This window comes from Chaetura pelagica, unplaced genomic scaffold (assembly GCF_000747805.2).
Source record: "Chaetura pelagica isolate M959 unplaced genomic scaffold, ChaPel_1.0 scaffold142, whole genome shotgun sequence".
NCBI classification, from domain to species: domain Eukaryota; kingdom Metazoa; phylum Chordata; class Aves; order Apodiformes; family Apodidae; genus Chaetura; species Chaetura pelagica.
Window position 1 is genome coordinate 9783074 of NW_009952973.1, and position 15773 is coordinate 9798846.

Consider the following 15773-nt stretch of genomic DNA (forward strand, 5'->3'; position numbering starts at 1 on the left):
GACAATTACATGAATTATCATAATGCACTAAGCCTTTGTCTTAGTTGATCTATGCCATGTTCTCAGCTCAGATTCTGGTATGCTTTGCTTTTTTTTCTGCAGAAAAATGATGTGTCCCCAAAGATGCTTTTGCTCCAACAGCAGAAGGTATTTCTTGCTAAGTGAAAAGTTAAGTTTTTCTGAGATTGTTTATTTTTTCAGGTGAATTTTTGTGCTATATATTCCATGTTGTTATTAACACATTTTATCTATTAGCACTTAGAATATGATTCGTTTCAATGAGTGACTGAATGGGCTAGTAGTAGAAAACTTTATTGAAAATATGTATTTGGAATCCTGTTCTGTTTCATCTTTGCAGGGAAACATAACCCAATTAGATCAAAGAGGAATTTGGGAATGACACGCAAACCTTCCCTGCAGCCTTTCTTGTGTTGGTAGGTAAATATGACATTGTCTAGAACAGGGTAAACAGGGTAAAATAAAAGGTAAAGTTGAACTAGCTCAAATCGAGAAGCAGAATCTACTAAATCCAGTAGCTCAAAAACCTGCTAGGGCCATATCTCCAACTTTAAACAATTAGATGTGAGTTGTTTTGAAAGTTATTGATGGGCATGAAGCACACTAAGAAGTCTGTCAGGGAAATCATGTTGTTTAGAAGGTCTACACTGATGCCATGGCAACGGATACAATTTAATGTGGATTTGAACTGAGCAGAAAGGGAAAAAAAAGTCTACACAAAGAAATCCAGTGTCATTTTAAAAGCCTTAAGATATTTTGCCTTTTGGCTACCGGTTCAAAAAGATGCATGTCTCCTGCAATCCCATATCTACCAGCCTAGATAACCCAGGGACTCCTAGGGATTATTAAGGCCATCTCCAAAACCACTAGAAGCACTTGGGCAGCTAAAAAAGAGTTGAAAGGCACTAACTCCATTCAATATCCACTTGATAACCTTCTGCTTTCAAGAAGAAATTAACTCTGTGAACCAGTGCATGTAGGTTATACAAGCAGGAAGGAATAAATAAGAAAGGTCGGGTTCATGGTCTTCCACTTAAAATGGGATGAAGGGGATGAAAGTACAGGTATTCACTCAAATTCCAATCCTAACCTTATTTTGACAGATTTTATATGCTGTGGTTTGTAATACTACAGTTATACCAGAGCAGGCACAAACCAGAAACATTTCCCCTGCATTTTGCTAAACTGGTCTTGTAAGGTCTAGTATAAAAATATATAAAAATTGCAGTAAAAATATTAAAAATTAATGAAACAGTTAACCAGTGTAAAGTGTTAAGATATACTGTGGAAAGTGCTTATATATTATATTTATGTATTATATATTATGTATTACATTTATTCATATTTATGTATTCTATATTATATTTACTATATGTTATATCAAGGCACGCAAATTATTCATTTTACGTATTCAGTTTTCTGAAACTGTAGAGTAGCCAGTTTCATAATGTTCACAAAAATAAGGAAAAATATATTGTGAAAAAAGGAACTAAAAAAGACTGACTAGAAACATTAAATGTTCAATATTCTATCTCTTCAATCCTACTAGGAGTGAAATAGCTAAACCCTCATTCAATTTAAATCTACAAAAGAAGACAGAGCAACTAAAAAGAAGATTGTGAGAGATCCCACATATTGTAGCACACCAAGTTTGTAGATGGAAAGCAGACTAGAAATCATCTTTAATAATCCTGTTATGCTAATAAATTAACTTTCATATGTTGTTAACTTTCAATCAGTTGGCTTACTGTGTGTGTGAGTGATAGAATAATGTTAAAGTTCTTATGTTTTTTGGGTATAAAAGTAGCACTTGTGTTTCCTGAAACTGAACTTGCTTTGTGGAATACCACCCTGCTCCCTTTTCTGTACAGGACTGGATACTAAAGTAAAGATCTTGTCTATGTCTGTAGATGGGCTTCTTGCAGACCAGGTAATGGACCCTGCTTTTGGGCCAACAACAGTATGTTTGGCAGAGCTAATTGTAGCATCTATCCTGATAACTATCTATTGTAGATAAAATGGAAAAATCACTTCTAGGTTTAGAGAACTAAGGCAAGTGCAGGCCTGGATTCAGTCTTTTCTTCAAATGAGGTAAAAATCTCTGAAGCTAGGTCTCCTGGTTTTACTGGGACAGAACTGTAAAATAAGTTTTCAGAGAATCTGTAGTTTTGAGAGGTTGCTCTGGTATGTGGGTTTCTGTAGTGACCAAGATTGCAGGTAGTTTTGAACCATGCAGGTGCAGTGGGGTTCAAAGAGTGAAACCCAGGACTGCTGGCCCAAGCTTGTCAACTCAAATAATTAATACAATTAACTTCACACTCACTATAAATAGGGAAGTTTGTGGAGATATTTGGGGGCTTCTACTATGGCTGCCTTTCCAAAAGGGTCTTGTCTGTCATCTCACAGCTGAAGCCTTCACCTCCACTTGCTGTGAACATTGTGTTTCCACATACTGGAAGTGTGGGTATTCGGCATTCACTGCTAGGAGAGCACACTTCACAACTATCAGCTGGAGCTAAGTATAACTTTGTCTCTTATATTATTATTGGGGTTAATATTAATTATTATTATTATGTTACATCTGTTTTCACTGCAAACCACAAGTCTCCTTTCTTTTTCCCAGTTCCTCCTCCTGGGTGGAGTCAAGTGATAGAACATCTGTCTAAGACAAGATGGTAGGTTTCTCTTATTGTAAGTAAAGAACTTAAGAAAACATTGCCCAGCATGTAAGTGTAAAACTACCGCTGCTGCCTGTCCCCTAGATTTATGAAGCAATCTCTGACTGACCTGCTCTAAAAGTTTTACAGAATTGGGACCTGATACTGGTACAGATAGTTGTATACCTGATTTGACACTTCTCCCAGGATTACATGTCAAAGTAGAAGATAATGTAGGCATCTGGTGGTAGCTTAAGAAAGATTTTGTAGATGCCCAGCTCCAGCGAGTGGGTAAAGCCACTCAGCTTTCAGTACTGGGCCTGAGGTACTGGAGAATTTTCCATGTTTTGTGTGACAGCTGACATTATAAACAGTGTGCTGAGTGTGCTGTTTTTGATAAAGAATTTGCAGATTTTATTTGACATATGACATTTTGTTGTTGCTGTTGTTTATTAAGAAACACATTTGTGGATTTAAGCAATGACAAAGAGTTTGCTTTTCCACAAACTGTACGCAGGTCTCTTCAATTAATTACATTTGTAGGTATGGAACCCCATCTTCAGAGATGACAAAAATAGAGTCAGCTGAGAACAGCCTGCTTTGAAACGAGAAAACCTGTTGTCAGTCTCCACCTGTGTGAGGGGTCGGCTCTCAGGAGCCACACACACATGGTGGAAGTTGTGTCTAAACCCCATTATAAATCTTTGTTTGCATCCCAAAAAGCTTGTCTGAGAGGATGGAGACAGCTTTGATGGTCTGCATATACAATAATTGAGATAACAACAACAATCAAGGGACAAAGAGAAGGAGGTCCACTCCAGCTGTTCACAACTCAGTCATGCTAGGTCTATAAAACAGGGAAGCCTCGCTGACACCAACTCTTCCCCCTTGGCTGGCCCAACGCTGGATCCAGGACTGGTGATTTTCTGTTATCTCTCTCTCTAACTTTTCTATGTCTTGTTCATGCACAGAATATAGTCCTTTTCATTTTTTATATCACTTTGAAGTTCCCGTTAATACTGTAAATGAACACTAACAACTGAGTTGGATCCTCCATGAGAGTATTTTCATCTAAAAGATAAAAAATATCCCAAACTATTTCAAGCAGCTTTTCATCATTACAGTGCCACTTTTTCTAGATTATAACTTCACAGTGAATCTAGAGATGTTGACTGCATGAAATAATTTCCTTTTATAAAGGAAGTCTCAATTCTTCTTAAATCCTGGAAAGGGTATCTAGAAATGGCAGGGTTTGAGACCTGAAAACAAGTACCTTATTGTTTTTACTGAATTTTCTCAGACAACTACACTGTTATTAGGTAAGATTGCATTCTATCTCCAAAGATTTCAGCAGAAAGCAAATGGCGCTGTTTGCTAACTCATATGCTTTATAGATTGCAATGTGCTTTTTCAACCACGCTTTCATTGCATCCTATAGAATTTCCATAAAATATGGAAAATAGATTATGTACCTGTAGAGGGTGATGTGATGCTGCTTGTTTAGAATGCAGGTTTGACAGAGGGATTTGCATGGATTAATCTGCTCATGGAACAAACTACAAAGTTCGGAAGTAGAGAGTTGGTGCCAGGATATTTTGTGGCCGATCCTGAGTTTTTTTTAACCCATTGTTTGTCTGTAAGTCTTTACTGTATTATGTCGTTACATAACCGAAGCAGCAGAGGGAGCTCCAAGATTTTGGTCATCAGTTGAGAGAAGTAGAGCACCAGAGAGAGACGGGGAGGGAGACTGCGCCAAGAGCGATTACAAGGACCGAGAGGAACGTAGCTTGATGTACTGGGACTACTTTGAAGTTAATAGATTATATGCTTATCCCGTTGATAAAGTGGTCTTTCTAAATACCAGTGGGATTTCAAGGTACCACTGAATGGTCAGGTTTTATTTTGCACGTGTTCCTTACTTCATCTCTTTACTGTTCTGAACAAAAGTATTTATCAATAATATAGAAGTGCTTTTTTGAGCCTAATAAAATGTTCTAATGCGTCATTTTATGCATAAATGTATAGAAAAAATATTAAAACATAGGTACCTAAATTTTAAGCACGACAGAAAATAAATTTGGCAAAATAGTGGAAATTAGTAAAATACTGAACAGCAGTGAGTTGACTGTTGGTCAGCAACACAAAAAATCAGTTTATAAGATAATTCAAGATGGTTTTGATTGTAATTTTATGATAGAATTATTTTAATGTTTCTTCAGAAGATGTTAATCTTCACATAATCACACAACGTTAGGGGTTAGTGACCTCTGGAGATCATAGAGTCCAACCCTCCTGTCAGAGCAGGACCACCACAGTATCCAGAGCAGATCACACAGAAATGCATCCAGATGGGTCTTGAAAGTCTCCAGAGAAGGAGACTTGACAACCTCACACAGCCATTAAAAAGTATCTGTGGAACACTATCTTAATCATGTGGACATTGTTTAATCTTTTGATCAAACCTGCATAAATCTCCTTGGATGATATGTCAATCTGTTTGGGATTTGCAATCTGGCAAAGCACCCAAAACCAAATTAATTTTCTACCTGAAAGGAAAATACATCTGCCTCTTTTAGTAAAAACAACCACTATGTTCCAAGGTGAGTAAAGATCACACAGTTGTGAATATCACTTTGGAAGCAGAGGGCATAGATATTTGACTTTAAGATTTTCTGTTCTTGGTTTCCTGGCTATAGGTCTTTAGCTACAATGAAAGGTCTCATGTTTGCTTGCTCTTACTGGTAATTCATAAAGATGGCTTTTGCTTAGTATTATCCTTTTATGTTTGTATGCTGCTCTTTGGTTTGTTTTTGTTTTGTTTGTTTGGGTTTTTTTGTTTGTTTTGTTATACCAGTTATTTATAGTCTGTGTTCTGTTATTTCAAGTACATATCCTGACTTCTGAAATTGCTTAGTTTTCAGAAGATTTCCTGTATTTGGGTCTTTAAAAGTCCCACAGTTCTACCTTCATATCTCTAAATTTTAAGCCTCTCTGTGCACACAATACTGTGTAACTGTTTTCAATCGTGTTTATTCGCCTTTCTTCAAAATATATGAGGCAGTTGTATAGACAAAGAATGCCTCTATCTTCTCTCTCACCAAATTTTCATAAGTAGATCTGTGCTCCTAGTTATTAGCATGTTTTCCCTGTGAAATAAGATTATCCAAGTAATTTTTGCCAGTTCACAGTTAAATATCTAGATTTAATATATTTACATTTTGAACTCTCTCCTAATTTCCTTAAAATCCCCAGTCTTTTTGTACTCTATCTGCTGCCTTTCTTTAATAGACAAATTATATGAAGAAAAAGTGTACAATCCACTTATATTTACCCTACTCTTAAAATTCATAGTGAACTTTCATACACCAGGTCACTGTTTTAGTTATTCTATTATGTATTATCTATGTACAACAGCTCTATGGAAGAAAGAATTATTAAATAAAATACATCTCAGCAGACACTGTATGAAATGATAAAATATTCTTAATTAAGCAACTTAATTGACATTTTTGAGGTTAGAAAGGTGGAATACTGTAGAAACTAAACCAGTGTAGAATCTAATTGCAAATAAAGAGTTAATTACAACTGTCAAATAAAACTTAGGGGATAAATTTAAAAAAACAACAACCAAACAAACAACAAGCAAACAACCCCTGGCTTTGTTTTACTTGTATGTTTGATGGTATAATGATGGATTATCTGTTAGAAAAAATCAGTTGCCAAATTCAATGTTCTTAGTTTCTGTTCTCAGAGGTATAGTTAGTTTCAAGTGAATAAAAGCCCTAGCTAGTTTTTTAGCATATTAAACATATTTAACTTGAACTTTAAACTTTATTTAAAGTAAAATACCTTACCATGGTTGTCTCTGCAATGGATCCAAAGCTGTTTATAAATATGTTGCATGTGACATTAACTGGAGGGCCTGTGGAACAAAAAAAACACCAATCCTTATTTCAGAATCATTGCTTATTGAGTGGCTGTAATAGGTAAACCATAATGAAACAATATTTATTGACTTAGAAGGAAATAATACTACATTAACAGCTCATGCAATGCAAAATTAAATTTAATATTTTCTAATAATTTTGCTTTTGATTTTCTCAAAGGCTCACCACTTGAATGGCCAGTTCTGGCAATTAAAACAAAGAGAGGAAGTTAATTATAAAGTTGCACAGATTATTATATGCAAAAAAATCAACATCTTATTTGAAAGATATAGTTGTTTTTTTTAATGGGTTTTTCAGGGAGAAACGTATGTCACTTCTTAGAACAATTAGGGGAAAAAGCGACCTCTTTCACTCAAGGCAGCTATTATCTTTAATGTGATTTGTCACCACTGGAAACAGAAATACATTATTGCTGCTGTTATCTCTACTGCTTACAGAAACAAACGTGGATAAGAAAGAATTACTTAGATTCTATGTTCATTTCTCTTAAATCCACAAATTGTTTAAGAATCCATGTTAAATTAGTTTTCTGTTACCATGGGTCTTCAGTCAACTGTTGCTCTGCCTTATCTTGCATTTGTGAAGCATCAGTAGTGGCAGAGTAGTCATTATGATAACTGAATGATGAATTGTCTTTTAATGGAAAAGGTTTTAAATTATGTATCTGTCAGTCTCTTTAAAAATGACATTATGGCGCAGCATGCTCATTTCTCCATTATTTCTTACCAATTTCAGTCTGTGTACAGCAGAAAACAGGCTTTTCCATTTCAAAGGTTTTATGTCACCCTCCTGCTACCTTGATATTCTTATATCAAGAATCCAGTTTTGAATTGGAGAATCTGATTTATTTTTACAGTTGTAAACAGTCAGTAATAATGAAAGATCTTTATCTAGAATTTGAGGACTGATCTTACAAATCCTTGTGTAGAATTTCTTATTTAGTGTCACTGAAGTTAGAAGCTGCTCTGTCACTGCTAGTGGTTTGCTGCTAGCAAAATATATATGTGACCAATGAACTTGATACTAAATACTTGAAGGATCTGAACATCCAGCTTTTTTTTTTTTTTTTTTTTTTTTTCTTCCCCCTGTGGCAATAATTGTTTTGAAGTACTGTATGTCAATTGCAACAAAAAATCACCGCATGTACTTCAATGATTATAATTGAATAATTAAAATACACAGGACTGCAGCTATGGAGCAGAATTCTCAGGTAAGGAGATATCACTCTGTAGTCACTTTGACACTATTTTAACTTTGATACTTGGTTAATTGCTTAGAGTTGTTGAGTTTATCCACTACTTCTTATAAATCAGTAAAAGCTTAACATTCACAACTCCTGAAAAGGAGCAAGGGAAAAAGGAAAAGCATGGGGAAAGAACAAAAGCAGAGCAACTAAAAACTGTCAGGGAGAAAATTGTACTTCCTGGCTTTGTTAGATAATTTGCAGGCAGCTATCCTTTCAAACACTTTCAAATTGTAGTACTTGTCATAATTTAAAATATGGTAAGATACTGTATTGTTTAAAATAGTACTATGTTTTAAAGCACAACTTTGCTGTATCAACATAGTTGCTTTTATAAAGAGAAAACCCTAAATCACTGCAACTCTGATGCTTAATTTCAAAAGCAATATTACAAAAAATAGCTAGTTAAAAAAAAAAAAAAAGGAGAAGCTAAAAGCACTTTGCAAATGGTTTAAGGTTTACTTAAAGATACTATGCTGAGAGTAAAAATGGACTTCCAAAAATGTGGTGAAAATGAAACATAAATGAAGTGGTTAAATCTGGAAGTCATTCAAACACAGGAACTCAGCCAAGCTGAACACTGATTAAAGACAGACAGAAAAAAACCACAGAGCTGAAACTCACTAGAGACAGAAAAGCTAACAATGATGGCTATCTGCAAGGTGTTAAAAATAGAATCCTGCCAAGATCTGGAAGGTGAAGTTGAGAGAAGATGATTAAGATATAAAAGTATCTATGAAAGTGAAGGTCAGAGCAGAAGAAACCAAATGAAGCTTTTTAGCATCATTTGTCTCCAGTTGCTAGCTCTGTCAAACTGGAGCCATTGTGATGGAAGATTTGTATGAGGACTATGTATATGTAGAAGACATTTCAAACTAAGCCAACAGAATCAAAATGACAGGCTAAGGTGATATCAAGCCAGACTTCATAAAAATCTTTGCAAAATTGTAGAAATATGAATTACTGTGAGTCAGCTATGCCAGTTTTTTCATCAGTGGAAATGCACACCGTGGCTAGCAAGTATAACTTTAATTAAAAAACAAACTTCAGTTATAATGGTGGATGATACTGACAATGAACTTTATCGCTGTAAACCTTACCACTCTACCACCCAGAGTGGTAGAAATGATGAGAACTGTTCTGATTCAGAGAGATGGATTAATACTGTTTTGGCTGAAATAACACTTCAGATCTACTGAAGCTCTCTGAAAGAGCTGAGAAGCATGTGGACAAAGGCTATCGAATTTACTTAAATGTTTAAAATATTTTATTAGGAGTTTCAAAAACTTTTCAACATGATCTTTTGTCAAAGGCTTTTTAAGAATATTAGTCTTGATGAAATAAGAAACAGTTCTCTCATACCCCTTTTGCTTTCAAGTTATTTAGTGTTAGGATTATTGTCCTCTACATTTCATTGTTCTCTACAGCTACCTGAAAGGAGGTTGTAGCAGGGTGGGGGCTAGTTTCTTCTCCAAGCTAACAAGTGAGAGAACAAGAAGAGCTGGTCTCAAGTGGTGCTGGGGGAGGATTAGGTTGGATATTAGGAAAACTTTCTTTACTGAAAAGGTTGTCAGGGATTGGAACAGGCTGCCCAGGGAAGTGGTTGAGTCACCATCCCTGGAAGTATTTAAAAGATGTGTAGATTTGATGCTCAGGGACATGGTTTGGTGGTAGACTTGGCAGTGCTAGATTGACGATTGGACTCGATGATCTGAAAGGTCTTTTCCAACCAAAATGGTTCTATGAGTAAATAGTCATTTTTCAAAACATGAGGTGATTGCTGGTGAGTTCCCCCACAGCTCTACACTGAATCTTTCAATATTAATGACCTAGAAAAGAAGACATAACAATAAAATTTTCCTCTGTTATAAGAAAATTTAGGGTGGTTGTATACAAAGACAACTGCAAGGAGGTGCAGAAAAATTACAAAATACTGAGCTATCAAACAATAAAATATTTGACGAAATTCTGTATCAGTCAAATGGCAAAGAATCCTACTGATGGGCTCCAAATGGTTTTCACAGAAGAAATAGATTCTAGAGTAATTTGAATGATTCTCTGGAAGTATGCTCTGGTAACAATAAAGATGGGAGAATGCAAAGAAATACATTTTAAAAAGTGGACTAGCACTCAAGTAGATAATGAACTTCCATCTTGAACGTCTCCTCTGTTCACATCAAAAGGATATATTAGGGAGAAGAGTTTTCAAGAAGCCAAACAAGGATCACAAATTCTATTAAATGCTGCCACACAAAACCAGATTCTGTTGAACAGGACTCTTCACATTGGAAAAGGGATGCTGTAGGAGTGATATATAGGTATGCAAATCTGTAAAGATCAAAAGGAAGGAATCCTTTTCCTCTATTTCTCAATATACCATGTGGCAATAAGATCAGAAAAATAGTCATCAAATTCAAAGCAACAAAAATTTGTTCTTTTCACTACTCCAAAACACGAAATTTTATTGTCATAAAATATCGGGAAGATCAATAGTATAAAGAACTCCCAGAAATGACCAGAACATTTAACCATATTGAATCCTGGTTAAAGAAGTTCAGCTAAGTCCTAGGTTAAGGAGTTCCTACATTTATGACTGCTGAATACTTTTTGGCAGTATGAGAGCAAGGAACACTTGACGTTTTTCCGCATAAATCCCCAAATTTCCACCTTAATAAATTGTTTTCAATGATGCAATCTGGGCTGTATAGATTAAAACATATAATGTATTTTCTGTACGAAGTTAATTCAGAGCATCTTGAGGCCATGACAATTTTTACACATGGATTACATAGTTGTGTCCAAATTTGAAAGGCAGTGAACAGATATAGTCTGGGATATATAACAGCTGAGTAAGAATAGCCCCTTGCTATAGGTTTGACATACTGGAAATAAGAATATTTTGCAACTGGAACAATGACTTTACAAGAGTCTTTAGTTTATTCTGTAACTAAAAAGAAATGCCCACAGTCTTCTCTGTTATTTCTACCATGAACAGGTATGCAGGATGCCTTATCCAAACACCGAACACTCAGACAAAATATATAATGTGTTTTTGACCAAGATTAATTATGACTACAAATTTTGTCTACATAGGAATTTTATTGGAAGAACAAATTATTTTAACTAGTTATCTGAGTTCTCTTGGGAGTACTCATTTTGATTTCTTAAGACTGTTGCCAGATTAAAAAAGACATTAAGCTGCAGTACTTGTTTTAGGACTAAAAACTAACCAGAACGTGGCAAAATCACTTACAGGAGATATTTATTCTTACTGATAGATCTGAATCATTCTGTGCAGATTTGTTCAAATTACATAGCTGTCTAGAAGATTTAGAATGCACTTTTTGAAAAAGAACAATGTCAAATTAGATTTTGTCTCTTTAAATTTCAATAGTTACAAAACAAGTCCCTAAGTCTTTTGAATTATGCTTTCAAGAAATACTGTCTTGAATTTGCTAACCTCTAAACCATCTGCCTGTTTTTTACTGTAGCCCCATCAGAAGGTTGAAATTTCGTGGTGTCCATGACAAACTCTAAAATGCCATCCCCAAATCAACTGAAGAAAACCTGCAGTACTTAGGCTTTGCTTGAGGTCTTCTTTTGCCCAACACAGCTTTACTTTAGGTTGAACCTGCCGTTTGCAAGCTAGAGCATAATGTGGCAATAAGCAGAGTTAAGATTAATAGGGACCAAAAATAACTTGAGCTATCATTCAAATAAGAAATTAATTTTAGAAATACAGCATTTTGTATTACTTTGGAAATGTTTGACACATTAACTCTCCAGGAAGTCAGACACTAGAACATTCTTCAAAGTAGTTCTGGTAAGGAAAGGCCAAGGGTCTTACAGTGCATGATCATTAGCGATATTGATCACTGCTGTAAATCTTTCAGTGATGTGTTTGAATTTCCAGTGCATATTTATAATTTTCTGGGAAATATCAGCACTGCTAACTTATTAGAAGTAAAGCATTTCCTGCTGCAGGAAACCCTGAGTAATAAGTTTACATACACAGCAGCACCAGCTGTTTTTGTCTTACTGGTGAGGACGAAATTTGACAAACTACTTGGTCCTTATGAATCAGTCTGGGTAAATTCTGTCAAAACCAACAAATGGAAATGGCTTTAGAGTCATAACCATTTAAGTTTCTGAGACTTAAAGATGTCAAAAAATTATAAACTTTTGTTCTGAATAGAATTAAGATGGAATGGCAGTGACAGATGACTTAGAGGAGGAAGGTCTGTCTGCTTGAAGGAAAAATTTTCCTGTAAACATGAAATAAAACCTGCCTTATAGTGAAATGTTAGAGCTAAAAAGATTTCTTGGACTCAGGAAGATAGGCATAGGAGGAGGCACAAGACAAAGAAAGAATAACATAACTTTTAATGACAATATTATTTTAAAATATTAATATTCTGGAGGGTTTAAAGACTGATAACTTGATATTATTATTCAAAAATGGAGTTTAATACAGTTTCACTATATTTCTGGAACTTTTTTCATTCTAGAAAAACAGCAGTCAAATTTACCTTTACTTCCCAGACTCCAAAAGTTAGAATGGGTGGTATTTGTCTGTACAATAGTTTGTATATTTGTACAATAATATCATTTGTATAATCCTTCATTAAATACTCTAGTTTAGCATGCCTGAGGCTGGATAAAGTGGCTTGTGCTAAAACTCTTGGAAGATGTAATCCTTGCATTTGCAAACTTTAGACTTCCAGTCTTCTTTGAATCTCATTTGTCTTGTTTGAATCTCCTTTGTGATAAGTGGATAAATGGTCCATACCAAGAGACAATTGCAGGTATTGAGGACCTGCTGTTTCACTGGAGAACAGCAAACAGGGAAAAGAAGAAGAGGAAAGGTGGTCCCTTTTATCATTTCAAAGCATAACAGGCACAGGAGAGAGGAGCTGAATTTGGTGATAGATTTAGTAACTAAGATAAGCTCTCTTGGGAGTTATTCTAATGGTCATATTGCTAACACACACTTACTTTTAGTTAGGATCAAGCAGTTATGAGGATTTAGCCTCTGTTTCACTGAACTTTATGGAGTGCTTTAGGCTGTGGTAGTCCAAAATGGGAATTCAAATCTATTAACAAACATTCTAGAAAAGAAAGGAAAAAACCAAACACAACAACACAAACCCTAGTGGTAAGCTGAACTTTCAGAAGTTCTGTGCTTGGGCAGCTGTGAAAGTGACAGGAATAGATTATATCGCTACCAAAATGAACTGTCATACAAAATAAGGCACTTTTTTTTCTTTTTTAATTTTTATTTTCAGTGAGTGTATTTTTTCGTTTTCAACTTTGTTCCAGAAACTGCATTTGTGTGAGAAGAAATACTAGTATCCTGATAAATTTAGGTTTGAAATTACCTTTGAAGTTTGGTCTGATCCTTGCGTCGTAGCCTGACATCCTCCCCATTAGCTTATCCAGGAAATCAGATGGCGACATTGGCATGCTGCGAGATCTTGCACTGTCTGTTTCTTTTGTGGCTACCAAGCTGACAGGAAGGAGAAACAAACAGAAAACAGAAAACATTTTGTTAGAAATTTTGGTACAGAAACTAATTTTGCACAGTGAAGCACTTAGTTCACGCTTGTATAAGCAGGAAAATAAGAAAGTTAAGATTGCCTTTCAAAATAGTTTATACTTCAAGAATAACAGTAGCAAAGAGATTGAAACAGTAAATTCTTTTTATATCTGTCATTTTATACGCAATTTTTATTTAATGAAGCTGCACAGTTATAGGTTACTGTTACCTCTTCCTCAGGACTTCTGGAGATTAATAAGACTTCTAGTCAACTACAATCAATCCATTATCATAGAGTGAAATACCGTCTTCTACAGAAACAGCTGTGCATGTGGAATGACATGATTTAGATTCTACTCTAAGACTGGTCTGATTTAGTCCGTGCTGTGTAATAGAAGCTTAGATCAGAAAAGAGAAGGAGTGAGGATCTTTCACAGAATATTTCTACTACCATCAGTTTTTGTTCAGCCAATGTTTTATGTTGGTATTTAAACACAATACAGCATAACAAGCAATCTCTTTGCAAACAGCATTCTTCAACATTATCTTAGAGGTTTAATTTCTTAAAAAACAAACAAAAAGAAGTTGGTGTTGTGGTGGTAAAAAACCCCCAAATTTACAGAAGGGATTATTTTAGGGCAAAATATTAATCTCAGGGCCACATAGCAAATGTCATCTACAGCCTCTTCTCTAGCAGAACTTCCACTGACATTTTAAAGTGTGCTCTGCACACTTTAGAAGAGAGAAGAGTATCAGCACAGCCAGTCACTATGTGGGCCTGAAGAGAAGGTCTTCATTGTTCTGGAACTCCTACTTTGACTGCTGACCAACACACTGAAAAAAACCCAGTCAGTAAATATATATATAAATACAATTATGAATAACATTTTTTATATACATTGCAGTTAAAACCATTTGTGGCTTTTGGAATCTCTAAAAAGACTCTAAAGTTTTTTCAGTTTGTGCTGACTTCTACTAAAATATTTATTGCAGAGATATGTGACTATCTTACCCCACTTCATTGTCTCCTGTTTTCAGAAGTGCCCTTCTTTAGAAGCAAATACATGCGATACGATAAAACCCTTAGGAATTTTATAATTTACAAAAAAAACTATGCTGAACTTTGCTTCTTAAAAATGGATAGAGTTCCAAGATGGAAAATATTCATACAGACATTTGTGTATGCAGATGCCATGTTAAGTGCAGACTGGGAATGTATTTTTTTTTTCCACCCAATACCGTGTTACTCAGGACATGAAAAGTTACAGTTTTATGGTAACATCCATTTAGAAAGTCTACTAAAAAATCTGTCTTTAAATTATAAGTTTGGATTTAATATCTTCAATTAAAAAAATATATATTTCTTGTCAAATTCTGAGTGTGACAAATTTGGACACATGCAGAATACGTACATAAAAACATCTGGAATGTTGTGGTTTACTCATGTTTTAATAAAAACAACAGTTAAGTATTTTAATTGTAATACTAACTGAAATCAGTGTTTAAAAATCATCCTGTTTATACGTTTATCTAGTGTTTTTTCCACTTTCTGTGTAAGTTGGTTTGCATATTTCTAGACTGTTAATAAATTTTTAAGTTGTGTATTTATAAATTGTTCTGAATACTTTGGTACCTCTTTCAGTATTATCTTTCAGTAAAAATGTTTATTTAGTCTTCTTCAGTAGCTAACCTAGTTCTTTATTTCTTCCCATAGCTAGAGGAGATATTTTACTTTCTGAGAAAGTAAGTACTTAATATTTTTCCATTTAAATTTTTAATTATCCTGTTGGTTCCTGACACCATTTTAATTAGCAATCATTCTGAATGTACTTGATTCATCACATTATTGCAACTTCTAGTCATTTATATTTCTATAAAATATCATATGTGGTTATAATGCAAATTAAAGCTGAGAGTCCAATTACATTTTACTGGATTTTATGTATTTGCAAGGCAAGAGAATCAAGTTACTGTGTATATACATATGTATATATATAAAACACATAAATTTCTTTCTTATACTCTTCTATAAGAAAGTTACATTTCTGTTCTATAGGGTATATATAGAATTCCTACACTACAGAATGTAGATATCTATTTCATTTATCTGATTTTTTTCTAAGTTTTTCTTTGTTTTACTGGTAGTGATGGCTTTTAAACGTTGCCATGAAATAAAGTATTTTGAAATCACATTGACTAATGTTGAACAGAAGAAAAACAGCAATTGCTGTGACTTTGGATTTTCTCAAGGTGGCATTTACCTTTTTATATGATAGCATCATTAATATTTGCTTTCATTATCAATTAAAAGCTTCAGAGTATTTTGGATATTCCCACTGAACTCCTGCCTTATTCATTAGTGTGGAAAGAGT

The 15773-nt window shown here is 34.6% G+C and overlaps 1 protein-coding gene across 1 annotated transcript in view; it reads right to left on the reverse strand.

The window, feature by feature from the left end:
* Window positions 1-15773, reverse strand: part of GLRA3 (glycine receptor, alpha 3) — a 52466-nt gene that overhangs the window by 35151 nt on the left and 1542 nt on the right. The window contains exons 2-3 of the mRNA XM_009995950.1: window positions 13244-13375; window positions 6530-6597 (exon numbers count right to left, since the gene is read on the reverse strand). Coding sequence (XP_009994252.1) covers window positions 6530-6597; window positions 13244-13328 — 153 coding nt within the window. The 5' untranslated portion in view covers window positions 13329-13375. The remainder of the gene's footprint in view (window positions 1-6529; window positions 6598-13243; window positions 13376-15773) is intronic.